The sequence below is a fragment of the Ovis canadensis genome, chromosome 9 (genome assembly GCF_042477335.2).
Source record: "Ovis canadensis isolate MfBH-ARS-UI-01 breed Bighorn chromosome 9, ARS-UI_OviCan_v2, whole genome shotgun sequence".
In the NCBI taxonomy this organism is placed as follows: domain Eukaryota; kingdom Metazoa; phylum Chordata; class Mammalia; order Artiodactyla; family Bovidae; genus Ovis; species Ovis canadensis.
In genome coordinates, this window is record NC_091253.1 from 52,328,790 (window position 1) to 52,342,233 (window position 13,444).

Genomic DNA, 13,444 nt, shown 5'->3' on the forward strand with positions numbered 1-13,444 from the left:
TGATGCCCCACTTAGTGTGTGAGAGGGTTTGACTCCCGTTGAAGTTGACTATTCTGAAACCACTGGATTTTAATCTGGAGGGAAGTTTGAGCAATCAGTTTCTTCCTGGTTAGGAAATCGTGGGCTTCATCATCACCATCACTGTAGCCGTGGTTTGGAGGCGGCAGTGAAAGTAACCCCCTCCACCACCACGTTTACAAAAAATCTAATGGGCTGCACTCCCCTTTCCCCCCTCCCCCCCGCGCCCAATCCGGGTAGGAAATGGGCAGGGAGCATAGTGGCGGGGGCGGAATAAGGCGGTGTGTTGTGGGGAGGGGGGGAGCGATTGCTTTGCTCTTTTACTAGCTAAGAATCTTGGGTGAATTTAGGGCAAGCCAACGGAGACACCGTGTCCCCCCCCTAAAGTCCCATATCCAAATCCAGATCAGAGTCATCCTATGAACAGGAGTGGAGTATCAGTCTCCCCCGGAAGGGTCATGTAGCAATGAGACAGCAGTGGCGAGAGACGGGCGGGGGGTGGGGAAAGGGGTGCGGGGGGCGGGCGTCTGCTTTCCTCCGGACTCCCAGGCTTCGCCGCCGATCTACAATTTGCTGAAGGAGCAAAGAACATCGTCGACTCTAAGTAGGGCTTTTAGTGTGCTCATTGATGAGTGAAAGTCGCCACACATGTCAAGCTAAAGGCAGTTGTTGGGTTACTAACAGGACCCAGCGCCTTGCAAACATATGCGCTAAGCTGTGTATACAGATGGCAGGCAGAATAATGGAGCAGACGCCTTTTATAAAGCTCTAGCTGCTGCCTGTCTTCAGACCTGGGAAATGAAACTATTCAGACTCGCGGCCAGATAGCGCCTGCGATTGTTTGTTACCGTTTTAATCCTATTAATTAAAACGTTAACCTGATTGGGTAGAAAGCGCTGTCCCAACAGGCGACTCTTCTTCATAATAACCTACTCAGAGATAATGATGTAAAAGACTCCCCCGTCTGTGGCGGCGGCTGGTTGATGGGTCCGGAAATCTCTTGAAGGTGAATCCAAGCAAGATAAACGGTGCGGAGAGGAGGCACGGGGCTGGGCTCAGAGCGGCGGCGGCGGCGGCGGCGGCAGCTCCACACCCTGCGCGCCCACCCTCCCACCATGCGGGGCCGCGGCCCATGGTGAGCCCCAGCAGCCAGCACCATCGGCTGGAGACGAAGAAGAAGAAGAAGAGGAGGCGGCGAGCGCGGGGGAAGGCGAAAAAGAAAAAGAAGGGGAGAGGGCTGCCAGCAGCGCCGGGACCGACGCGCGCACCAGCCCCGGAGCCCGGCTCGGGCGCGTCTGCGGCGCCGCCCGACTCCCGAGCCCAGGAGGCGGCGGCGGGCCCGGGCTCCGCGCCGGGGCCGGACCATGGAGCGCGGGCTGCACCTCGGCGCGGCCGCCGCGGGCGAAGACGACCTCTACCTGCACAAGAGCCTGAGCGCCTCCGCCGCCAAGCGCTTGGAGGCGGCTTTCCGCTCCACGCCCCCGGGCATGGACCTGTCCCTGGCACCGCCGCCCCGGGAGCGCCCGGCGTCCTCCTCGTCGTCGCCCCTCGGCTGCTTCGAGCCGGCTGACCCCGAGGGGGCAGGGCTGCTGCTGCCACCGCCCGGGGGAGGCGGCGGCGCGGGAGGCGGCGGCGGGGTGGGCGTCTCCGGGCTGCTCGTGGGCTCCGCCGGCGTGGGGGGCGACCCCAGCCTGAGCAGCCTGCCGGCCGGGGCGGCCCTGTGCCTCAAGTACGGCGAGAGCGCAGGCCGGGGCTCTGTGGCCGAGAGCAGCGGCGGAGAGCAGAGCCCCGACGACGACAGCGACGGCCGTTGCGAGCTGGTGCTGCGGCCCGGAGGCACCGACCCGCGGGCCTCCCCGGGCGCGGGAGGCGGCGGCACCAAGGCGGCCGAGGGCTGCTCCAACACCCTCCTCCACGGCGGCGGCGGCGCCCCCCCGGGGGCCCCAAGCGGCGGCGGCGGCGGGGGTAGCGGCGGCGGCGGCGGCGGGGGTAGTGGCGGCAGCAAGAAATCCAAAGAGCAGAAAGCGCTGCGGCTCAACATCAACGCCCGCGAGCGCCGGCGGATGCACGACCTGAACGACGCGCTGGACGAGCTGCGCGCGGTGATCCCCTACGCGCACAGCCCCTCGGTGCGGAAGCTCTCCAAGATCGCCACGCTGCTGCTCGCCAAGAACTACATCCTCATGCAGGCGCAGGCCCTGGAGGAGATGCGGCGCCTCGTCGCCTACCTCAACCAGGGCCAGGCCATCTCCGCCGCCTCCCTGCCCAGCTCCGCGGCGGCGGCGGCCGCGGCCGCTGCCCTGCACCCGGCGCTTGGCGCGTACGAGCAGGCGGCCGGATACCCGTTCAGCGCCGGGCTGCCCCCGGCTGCCTCCTGCCCGGAGAAGTGCGCCCTGTTCAATAGCGTCTCCTCCAGCCTCTGCAAACAGTGCACGGAGAAGCCTTAAACATCCCCTCCACCCATCCACCACCACCCCGCCCCGAAAAACACCAGACCGACCCCAAAGCTAGAGGACAGTGCACAGCTGCTCACCACCCCTTTTATTTGGTCCTCTCGTAGTTGTGAAACACTTGCAGAACAGACAAAGCGGAGGCGAGAACTGAGAAGTATCAGAGACACTCGGGACTTCTAGCCTCGACAACCCCAGAATCTTGGTCTTTGGGGTGGGGAGTGAGGTGGAGTTGGTATGGAGGATAGATATCTTTATTTTTTCCTCGGAAAAGTGGCAACTTTGGTGGCAGCTTAGACCGCGAGGAAGCAGTTTGCCTTTAAGGTTAAAACACAAGTTGAGAAGTAGTCGTTATTAAGCGTGGAAGGTATTCCAGGGCAAAATAGTAATCCTACTGATAATTGTGAATTTGGCTAGTGCTGAGGGGGGAAGGAGGAGTCCGGGGTTGGGTGGCTTGTGGGACGGAATATTCATTCAGACAAATCAGAAAGGGCACTTGAAAATAAATTTGATTCTGAGCCAGGAGAAAAACTTGAAATGTAGATTTATTTAAGTGAACAAACAAAAACAACAGAAAGAGACACGTTGCTATGAAAGACCTGTATTTTTTATTGTCTCTGAACTTTAATCCTGTGAAAATGCTCAAAAGTTTTGGCAAGAGTGATATAAAAAAACTGACTGTGGCTGAAAGAAATTGCATTTAAAAATATTTATGTGCACCTTGTTACTTTCCACTCTGCAATGATGTATTAACGATTCATGGTATTTATTTGTTATTCATCAATGACCCTTCCACATCAACAGTATTTATCATGTGTTAAGGTCATGGGGTCTTATGTGCAGATTTTTTTAATGCCTCTAAAATTCTGTTTTATAGATTAACTTATATTGTGTGCCAAGTGTTTAAAAGGGTTTATTTGCCAACAAGTATGAAGAGACATATTGATGTATCTGAGCTGCTTAGGTTTATCAAAGGTCACCTGGATATCTTCAGTTGCATCATCCCTGTATTTAAATTGAGCTTTAATAAATTGCTTCAGTCCAAAAATTACAGGAAAGGTGTATTCTTAATTAATGAATGAATTGATCTCTTTTTTTTTTTTTCCCAAAAGGGGACTCTTTTGCATTCTAAAAAGGAAGACATCACAGCAATAGATCCTATAAGTAAGAACATGCTAAACAAATACTTTTTCCAGGCTGTGCTGTGCATTTTTAAAAGGTCTAATTTAATTGCTTTTAATATATGTGTACATATATAAGTTATTTTAACTGTGGAGAATTATTTAAGTTGAAAGACTGGTTTGATTTGCCTATGGTGTGAAATTCTTTGTTATTTTTCTAAAAAACAATTAAAAGGAAATAAAATAAAACTAAGGAAGAGCAAGAAGCTATCTACCCAAAGCGAGCTTTCAGTTTTAGTTTGCATGGCTGTTTGCCTGCCTTTCTAGCCTATGAAAATCCAGAAAACCTTTTTTAAAAAATGGAGTCCTGCTATTTTCACTCCTTGCAGATAATACAAATTCAGTTTGTCAGGTTGGATGGTGAGTGGGGAGTTGTGATGGATCTCTTGGCGGGTTTTGGATGTGTAAAGAATGATATATATATTAAATAGGTCAATCAGACTATGACAGCTATGTACGACCATTTGTATGTGTATCTATGTCAGAAAGAATCTTTATTAAAATATTTTGATCAAACATCTTATGCTGTGCTTTGTGGAAGGAGCCATCACCTCTTTTCTGTGTAACTCTTTGCTTGAAAGGTAACAAAAAAGAAAGGAGTTTTAGAGAAGGTGAAACTAAAGTTCTGTCAGGGATATGCAATTAGGAGCAGCCCTATTCACTTGTTTACTTGTTAAAAGAGGATGGCTGGGCCTGGTCATTGGAGGAGAGAGAAATGGGGTCAGTGGTGAGACACAGAGGAGGTCTAGAGCTCCTGTCTGCTGGCATGAACTTTGAAGGCCCTTCTCTCCCTGGAAATCTTTTCCCACTTTGTATGGCATTGTTAACTAGCAGTGCCAAGGCCCATCAGAGAGAGTAAAGTTTCTTAAAGAGTTTTTATTTCAAAAATTTCTATCTTCAACTTCCAGAAAGCCAAGGAAAACAGATGAATTTGGATTCTGTGAGGATGAATTCTATTGTGGCTTTCCCCTTTTTGTGATTGAAGAGTCAACCAGGTTGAATGATATCTGTAAACAATGTCCACAGAGATTTTTACAATGTACTAGTGTTGCTTGTTAACGAGATTTGTAGGGGCTATGTTTGGATTGGGTTGGGCATTGATTCTATTAAAGAATGGCTGTATAGGATTGTATTTGGACTTTCCTAATGCCCTCACATTTAGAAGGTTTTATTTTTATTGTGGTGAAGGTTATAGAGATGGTGGCCGTGAAGTTAGACTGTTTCCTCTATAGGCAGTTTGCTGATTGCGTTTTTGGTCTGTATAGCCTCAGCTCATAATGATATCCCTAAATGCCATCAAACTTAGTAGGGGGTGAGGGAGGATATTTTCTGCTCCACTTGCCATCAAAAAAGATTAATCAGAACCTGTAACTTTTCAGAAAACATCACAGCAAAGGGCCTTGAAGCTGAAGCCCTCCTAGTCTGGGAGTGGGGGTTGAGGGAGGGAAGAGACCAGGGCAGCCCCCAGGCAGGAGAAGACCCGTCTCTCAGCATTTACCAGACAAAGCCTGGGTGCGTCTAATTATGATTATTAAAACAATTTCCATGACGATGTCTAATATTATGTTAATTTGAAAACAACTGTGTATGAAAACTGTCGACTATAATACCTAAATTCATTTAATGAAACACATCGTTAAGGCAATTAAACCTCCTGGATGTGATTAAGAAACATAATTACGACACTGTTCTGCGCCATAATTGGGTGTCTTTAATCAAGGGGTAAAGTGCTCAGCAACACAGCCATTAGTTTGTATTGTTCTGGCCTGGCTGTCCATCATTCTGATTAGGAATTAACCAGAGTCACCATCAGTCGAATTTTTTTTTTTTCTATTTTGCGTGTTAACATTGTAGAGGACGTATTTGTTGCAGGATTTTACTGCTTAATATTTCTCATTATTACTCTCTCTGTAACCTCTGTGATGTTCAACTCTGATTAGAAATAGTACAAATAAGAGATCTTGAACTTCAAGGGAAAAAGAAATACTCACCCTCCTCTTACTCCTTTAATAACTCAATCTCCAAACTTTGTCCTGAAAAAACTGGAAATGGATGGAGGTGGGGGAAAGGAGAGGATAAACATCAGACAAATATGAGCAATTATGCAAAGTAACAGGGTTAATAATATTTAGTTTCATTTTGATAATTTCAAACACATAAATTCTCTTTCCAAATACAGGAGTTGACCAGTGTTGAGTTCTAGGAATAAATGGGGGACATCTGAAAGGAACAAGAGAGGACTTTTTGGTGATTTACTAGGTGGAATTTCCTGCCCTCAGCCAATCTTTGTAAAGTTTCTTCAGCAGCAGTTTTTAGGGGGGGAAAACCACGATTGAAGAAACAGTTCTTCCCCCACCTGGCAAAGCCCTGGGCCGCTTTCCGAGGCCCGCTGGACACCTGTATTTTCAGCCCAGGGTGGAAAGTTGGTGCACACACTTCTGGCCTCAGATGTCTTCCCATTGCGCAGCATCCACTTCAGGATTGGGTGACTGAGCACCAAGGGGTCAGGGTGATCTTGCTGAAGTGCCCTTGGGCCAGAACAGAGACTCTGGGCCCTAAAGCGGCGGCGTCTATCAGAGTACTTCGGTCAGCTTCAGAGCCTGCATCCACTGCGCCTTGGGTGCTTCTGAGGGGAGTGCACCGCCCGAAGGATCCCAGCTGCTTGAGTTTCTTAAGGAACTGACTGTAGGCCGAGGCAGTGAGCGAGGAACCAGAATCTCACTTGGCCTTTTATTCTACCGGTTTCCTTCTCTAGCTTCTAACTTCTATATTTTTCTCTAATTTCGAATTCCTATTTAGATCCCATCTCCAACTTGACTTTGGGCACCTACAGGAATGAAGCGCTCTGGGGCTCTTAGTGGACTCCTTCCTATAGAACCGCAAATGATCATCTTCGGAGAGCTCACTAGTTACACCCTCCTCTCTCTCTGTGGTGCCTGTAAGTGTGTGTGTGCGCGCGCATGAACGTGTGCGCGCGCGATTGTGTGAGCGCGCTCGCAACGATGCGCTCTCCTCTGCAGCTGGGCATCCCTTCTAAGACCCCGTGCTGCGCTTAAATTTTTGCACCCTCCTGTCGCACCCAGCACCATCCTTCCTGCCAACAGCTCTTTGGGAAGGGCCAAGGCTCACCGGTTCCGGTCTCCACGCGCTCTTGGCCCTGATGCCGGAACCGAACCTTTCTCCGCGCCCCGGACCCTGAGATTGTTCCAGCCTGAGTGGCATTGACTTTTCCAATGTAATGACTTATGAAAGATATAATCATGTGTTAAATTGAATTCTCCGTTTAACTGTTAATGGTGTGCTCTGGGCACATTTACGTATTAGATGCTATGGTAACTAATTACCACTAGGAAAAAGGATAATACACTTCCCAGACTTTGAAAAATAATGATGAAAGATCACTTCCCAGTTCGCAACACATAGTGGCGGCTCTGCCGCCGGAGACGCACTGAGCAGAGACCCCAGCGTGTTCTGGTGACAGGCGGGAAGGTAATGAATCCTGCCCAGAAGAGGCTCCTTAGTAAAAACCTTTGATGAAAATCTAATGTAGTGGGGAAGTGGGGGGATGGGCTGGGACAACCAGACAACGTTGCCTCTAAACAGAATTAAATTGCAAAATAAACGTCAGAAACAAAAGTATTCTTTTAATTACAACGCAGGTCAGACTAAATCACTTGCCAAGCAACTTTACATGAATTAACATTATTTGTTGTGTGGGCACTATAAATGAGTCCCGCTTCTTTGAGCTCTGCCTTGGCACTTACAAAGTTGGATGCCCCTGGATCTGCCAAGCCAATGAGCTCCGGGTTAAAGTTGGCCTTTTAAGTCAGACATTGGGCACAAGAGAAGGAAACAGGAGAGAAAACCAGGAAAAGGTAACTTAAGAGAAAAAAACAGTTCTCAGGACAGGAGTTTTCTTCTCTCCCTGCCGGATTTCTGGCTTTTCTGATCAGTTGATCTGTGTTTACCAGAACCAGGGTTTTGTAGACTGTGCGAAATAACCAGGTGTCTGTTTCGCCCCAGGGCTACGGTCAGTGTTTGTGCTGGGGACCCGAGAGGGCAGGAGGAAGGAGGGAGCGGCTTTCCCGAAGGCCAGCCCAGTGTTGCAGACCAAATGATGTCCATAACGTGTGCCACTGTGCTGTGCGCTGCTCCGGCTGCGCCCAGGGAGGGATTTGGGCTCCACAGCAGCAGACCATCGCTGGACTGGCTATCATTCTGGGCCCCTCCTGTAGGGCGCAAGGCCATTCAGCCCCTAAGTTCCTAGGGACAGAAAGGGAACTTGGGGGCTCTGCCTCAACTCTTTCAAGGGAAGGCACTTGGATCGGGGTGCCCCTTGCACCTGCCATGGCCTGGTGAGTTCACCGGAAGATTCCCGGTTTATAAGAAGAGACTGCAGCCCAGCCAAACCCCGGAATTCTGCGAAAAAGCACCTCAGTTTTAAACCCCAAAGAACCTCATCTCTTCCCAGCCAGGCAAGGAAAATTAGCTCGCTTTCCCTGAAGCCCTATTTTGGTTCTACCACTTTTCCTAAATGACTCGTCTTAACATAATCCAGGAGACTTCTGGACTACTGCAAAACTATCCACCCCCTAAGTGCTTGTGAGTGTTCGTGTAGGACTTTCCTGTCCTTTACTGTATGTCCCCTCCTTCCGGCAGTACAGAAACACAGATTAGGGAGCTTTGGAAGAGAAATGACTGGGCTGGGAAGGCTAGACTGCAAAAGGAAAAGGGATTTTGCAGTTACCACCCACCCCCAGACCTAGCTTCCAATATGTGATGGACAAGCCTATCTTAGAAGTCACCAGGACCCTCTGATGGGGAGTTGGCTTTAATTATGCACAATGTGATATCATTTTCTTTCCCAGATTGGGAAAGAGTTAATTCTTTTCCAAAGACCATAGTTGCCCTTGTCTTTTCAACCTGATTCAGAGATGCAATAAAATATGAAGCAAATTTATGATCTGTTTCAAGCGTTTTATTGCTGTATTTTTAAATTCATATATGCACATATAAGAACTATGATCTGTGAATAATTTGAAATGCTACCCTAGAATGATACATTTTAGATAAAACATAACCATATCTTTATATAATTGTCTCAGATTAAAATAAAAAAGAAAAATAGGTTTCTAATGTGGACCAAACTAAAAAACTAATGACAGCCATAAACTGCTAACCAACCATAAATTAACATCTTCATCAAATGCTAAAATGGTATCAGTGGTTATATAAAGCAATTATTATTTCTCTTTATAAGTTTTAGAATAAAGTTCAGGGATATTTAAAGGACCCATTATTTACAAATGCTTCCCAATTTTAAAGATTTCATAATTTTATTAGGAGGATGGTTGCAACTCAAATCTGCTATGTTAATAGGGATGTTTAGAGATGAGAATTTAGTTTTAGACATAAAAATGCTTCATGGCCTAACCTCAATCTATGCATTTACTCTGCTCTGGCAATTATTGAAGAACTTGGTGTAAGGATTTCTTTGTTAATATCCTTATATCCTCTTAGAAAATAGAAGACAAATAATTTCTTATTGTGAGCGAGACTGAGATTATGTACCCAAGTGGTTAAAACATTAAAACATGCACTGTCTACTCAAGCAAGTGCAGCTCCATTTGCCACGTATAGTTTCTTTCTGAAGAGCTATGGTCAAAATTCAAGTGCTAAGTGCAGCTTGTCCCCTCCATCTAAGATTTCCATTAAAAAAAAAAAAAAAAAAGATTTTCCTAACCAGGCCTCCACAGAAACATGAATAGCCATGAAGGAGGAAAGGAAATCTATCTATTAAATCTATAAATGTATCAGAAAGCAGGAGCAGTGAATAACTTACATTTTTTACTGCAGAAGCATCAAGCAAATACATTCTTCAAAGTGCAGATTTCTCGAGAAAGTGAAATTAAGAAAAATCTGGAATTATTCAACAAAGTAAGCTCTTTTTAACAACTCAGAAAAATTATTTTTTTTTATGAAAACAAAACACTGATTTGAACTATGGAGGATCTGGCTGGAACACATACATACTCAAATTACCTCTGCCACTCTGGTGTTACTTCTGTGTGTTGCCCTTCTGTGGATAAACATCTCCAAAGGTCAGGGATTAACTAAGATCTTCAGTTGGCTGAGTCCTGCATTGTTTAGTCTGAGGACTTTGTTTTTAAAAAATTATAAAAGCTATAAAATCATTTTTATAGCTTTCCTTGTAAGATATCAAATTTTAAAAAATGGAGAAAGTACTACTTCCTATATGCTTTTGGATTTAAAAATTCAAAAGTGATTTCAAATACTTCAAAAATATTCCATCTAAGGTATAAAACAAAGGCATTTATAAAATTTTAAATATATTGGCCAGTTCTTAGAAGTTATGGAATGAAAGTCTATTTCATTTCAACAGTAATTTGAATCTCAAAGACAAAATCATTTACTTAAAAATGTGGGTTGTCATGTAATGATGACATACATTTCATGTGACCTATAATGGTTTAGTTCTTAGAAATAAAAGTTATATGGAGTGAACATTCTCTTGCAAACAAGTAAGAATCACCAGCTAATATGTGCTTTATAAGTGTTTAAATTTGACCCAATGACAAACCATTAGGTACCAGTACCTTTACCTGTTACTTCCATCACCCTAGCTTCTTCCATGAGCGCAGAACATAAATTGTAAGGGAAATAAAATACCTCATGAGTTTATCTCTAAATATTTACTTTCTAGGTAGTCTGCAGTATATCATGTCTCTCCTTATAAAAATGAATACAGTTAAGAATTAAGAACATCAGCTATACCTCAAAAAATTAACAAAAAACTGTAACACATTTAAAATTAATCCAGCATAGCCACTGAGTATTTTTTTTCCTATTCAACTATATCGTGAGTAGAAAATGCACAGTATTACTCACATGACCATGGATAATGCCAGACAGTTCTGCAAAATTATTGTTTATTTAGTAAGTATGTTTTAGAGTAAAACTGAAAGCCAGGATGATTATTTCATAGATTGTCCATTTAACGACATAATTGACCCTAAGTGTTCAACCATACTGAATTGCCTAGTTCCAATGAACAGAAACACCCTCAGAGTCCAAGGCAGTCCTTTAAAACATGAATGAATTGTTTCTTCGGAAAGCCAAGAGTCCCAGTGAAACGCTCTATGTACGGAGACTGAAGGAGCCACATTTCATCAACACTCTTCTGTGTTCCGTGTTTTATTTACAGCTAGCATTTCAGCTCATGAATACACAGAATACAGTCCAAATATTACTCAGCTTCATTCACTATCTGTGGTAAAGTTATCCACAGAAAACAAAGACCACATCTCTCTTCTGTGGAGAGAAACAGACTCTCTCTCCCATTCTTGTTTTCTTGTACATCTCTCCACAGAATCATAGTCTATAATCATAATCTATAATTAAGAACAGCAACCTAGCAAGGTCAACGTCATTAAAATAAAGTTTAAAAACTTATTAGTCACTGATATTCTTGTATGTTTTTATTTCCCACATAAATACGTGAAACTATACTGAAAAATGGGCTTCCCTGGGAGTTCAGCAGTAAAGAATCCACCAGCAGTGCAGGAGACACAGAGACATGGGTTCAATATCTGGGTTGGGAAGATCTCCTGAAGAAGGAAAGGAATGGCAACCCACTCCAGCATTCTTGCTGGGAAACTCCACGGACAGAGGAGCCTGGCCAGCTACAGTCCATGGGGTCGCAAAGAGTTGGACATGACTGAAGTGACTGAGTACACACACATGCATACTGAAAAATGTTCTGAATGTAACAATTAATGTTCTTTTACTGAAAATATGAGAAAATAAGAACGCATATGTAAATGGTGGGGAAAGATGAGGGTTTGAGGATCTCCAGACAGCAAAATTATTTCCCAAATCATTTACTAACTGTAATAAAATCTTCTGTCACCCAACATGCTCCTAGTAGGGAAATAAGGAGACAGTCATTCACCTGTGCTTTAAAAGTTAATTTATTGGCTCATTGCATATTAGAAAAAACACACACATTAAATTGACTTACAAAGCATTTGCATTTCTTACCTAAAATCTTTTCAAGATAATTTGCTTCCTCATAAATCCACCTATATACCATTTTAAAATCAAGAGTATTAAATATTTAAGATTTCTTTTTACAATATAGAGATTCTCCTGCTTAAAAAATACTTTAAAATGTTAAGTGTTGTCAAATTATTCCTTTTAAAAATTGTTCAGTAGAGATTTTCACAAATTTTATCTTACTCAAGAAAATATTACAAACAAAGTAAACAAACCAAATATTTCTAACACCAATGATCAACGACTCAGATTAACACTCTGAAATAGAGTAAGTAATAGAAACATTAGAGAGTTTTATGTGATCACCCACTGTAACTTAAAATAATGCTACCGGGAACTTAATCTTGGCTTGCTAACTTTTTCCTAATTGAGTATGTAAATATGAATACCTAATAATGCAATTTGGTAAATAATGGCTTGCAGTATTGGCAAATTTAATAGGTTAAATCAGTGTACATTCTCAGGACATATAATTCTTGTTTTAAAATTATTGATGTTATTTTATACTAAGATCAAAACCTAGATAATTTTTGTGCTTTGATCTTTGAAATTAAGATTCCATGGTTTAATTAGAAGGATTAGCTTATACAAAGGCCACTCAAATTATTTTTCATAAGAAAATCAACAGAAGTAATCATGCAAATTTTGAGCATAGAAGCTCCTCTGCCTTAGACTTGTGACCCAACCTTAATGATAAAAATCGGCAAAATATAATGAAGTGTGTCGGGAAGGCCACACAAGACAGATAAAAGTTCCCAAATAGGTTGCTTACCAACATTCTTTACTTAGTGACAAACAACTTTTTCCTGAATATCTTCAGAGCATTTAGTTTTTGCTAAATGATGCCTCAGTTGGTCACTGATATAAAATAATACCACTAGTCATTCATTTTCTTTAATTTGACATTTAGAGGAGGGGCTGTAAAAATGAAGAGGGTGGGTTTTTACTATATGTAAAATACAGTTTTCAAAAAATTCTGATGCCTCAATAGCTGTATTTTGTTTTGGAGATCTTTAACATATAATCACAATACTGGATGTATATGTTTTGTTGTATCTAATTAGGCACATAGTAATTTCTCATTGCAGAACACTAATTTGGAATGAGTGATGGAAGGTCAGTTAGAACGAGTGTTGAATCAGAATTTTAAAACAGTTTTAGGACGATGAATTTATTACAACTACATTTATAATAAATTACTTGGGTATATATTGCTTTCTCTAATAAACTGTGTGTTCTTGAAGAAGGGTAATCCAGTGCTCAATAAATGTTTGACTGAATAAATGAATAATCATTTAACCAATAACAAAAAATGCTTCCCTTTAACAAATATACACAAACAGTTTTTAATTTAAAAGGTGCAGCATTGTCAAAGTATCTCCTTACAACTTACATTTGGATATTGCATTACACTTTTCAAAATAAGTTCACACATCTTACTGTGTTCAATCCTCATAATGAACCCTGACATCCAAAGGCTGTATTATTTTTATTTTGCAAATATGGAAACTGAAACACTGAGAGGCAAAGTGACTTGTTGATAATAGTAAATCAATTGTGTCGTAGCTAAATTTCATGTCTTTTAACTTATTCTCTATGACATTTATTCTATTCATAGACAATCTTTGATGACCAGGTTTAAGCCTGTCACAAGACTCCATCCATTGCTTTTATATAATGTTTCCACCCTAAATTCCTTTCACTGTAAATTAAGCAGAA

At 43.3% G+C, this 13,444-nt stretch overlaps 1 protein-coding gene across 1 annotated transcript; it reads left to right on the plus strand.

The window, feature by feature from the left end:
• The first annotated feature begins 811 nt into the window (after window positions 1-811).
• BHLHE22 (basic helix-loop-helix family member e22) lies at window positions 812-4,165 on the plus strand. The gene has a single exon (XM_069600109.1). It carries the CDS (start codon window positions 1,383-1,385, stop codon window positions 2,463-2,465), a length of 1,083 nt encoding a protein of 360 aa, XP_069456210.1. The 5' UTR covers window positions 812-1,382; the 3' UTR covers window positions 2,466-4,165.
• Window positions 4,166-13,444: the final 9,279 nt, after the last annotated feature.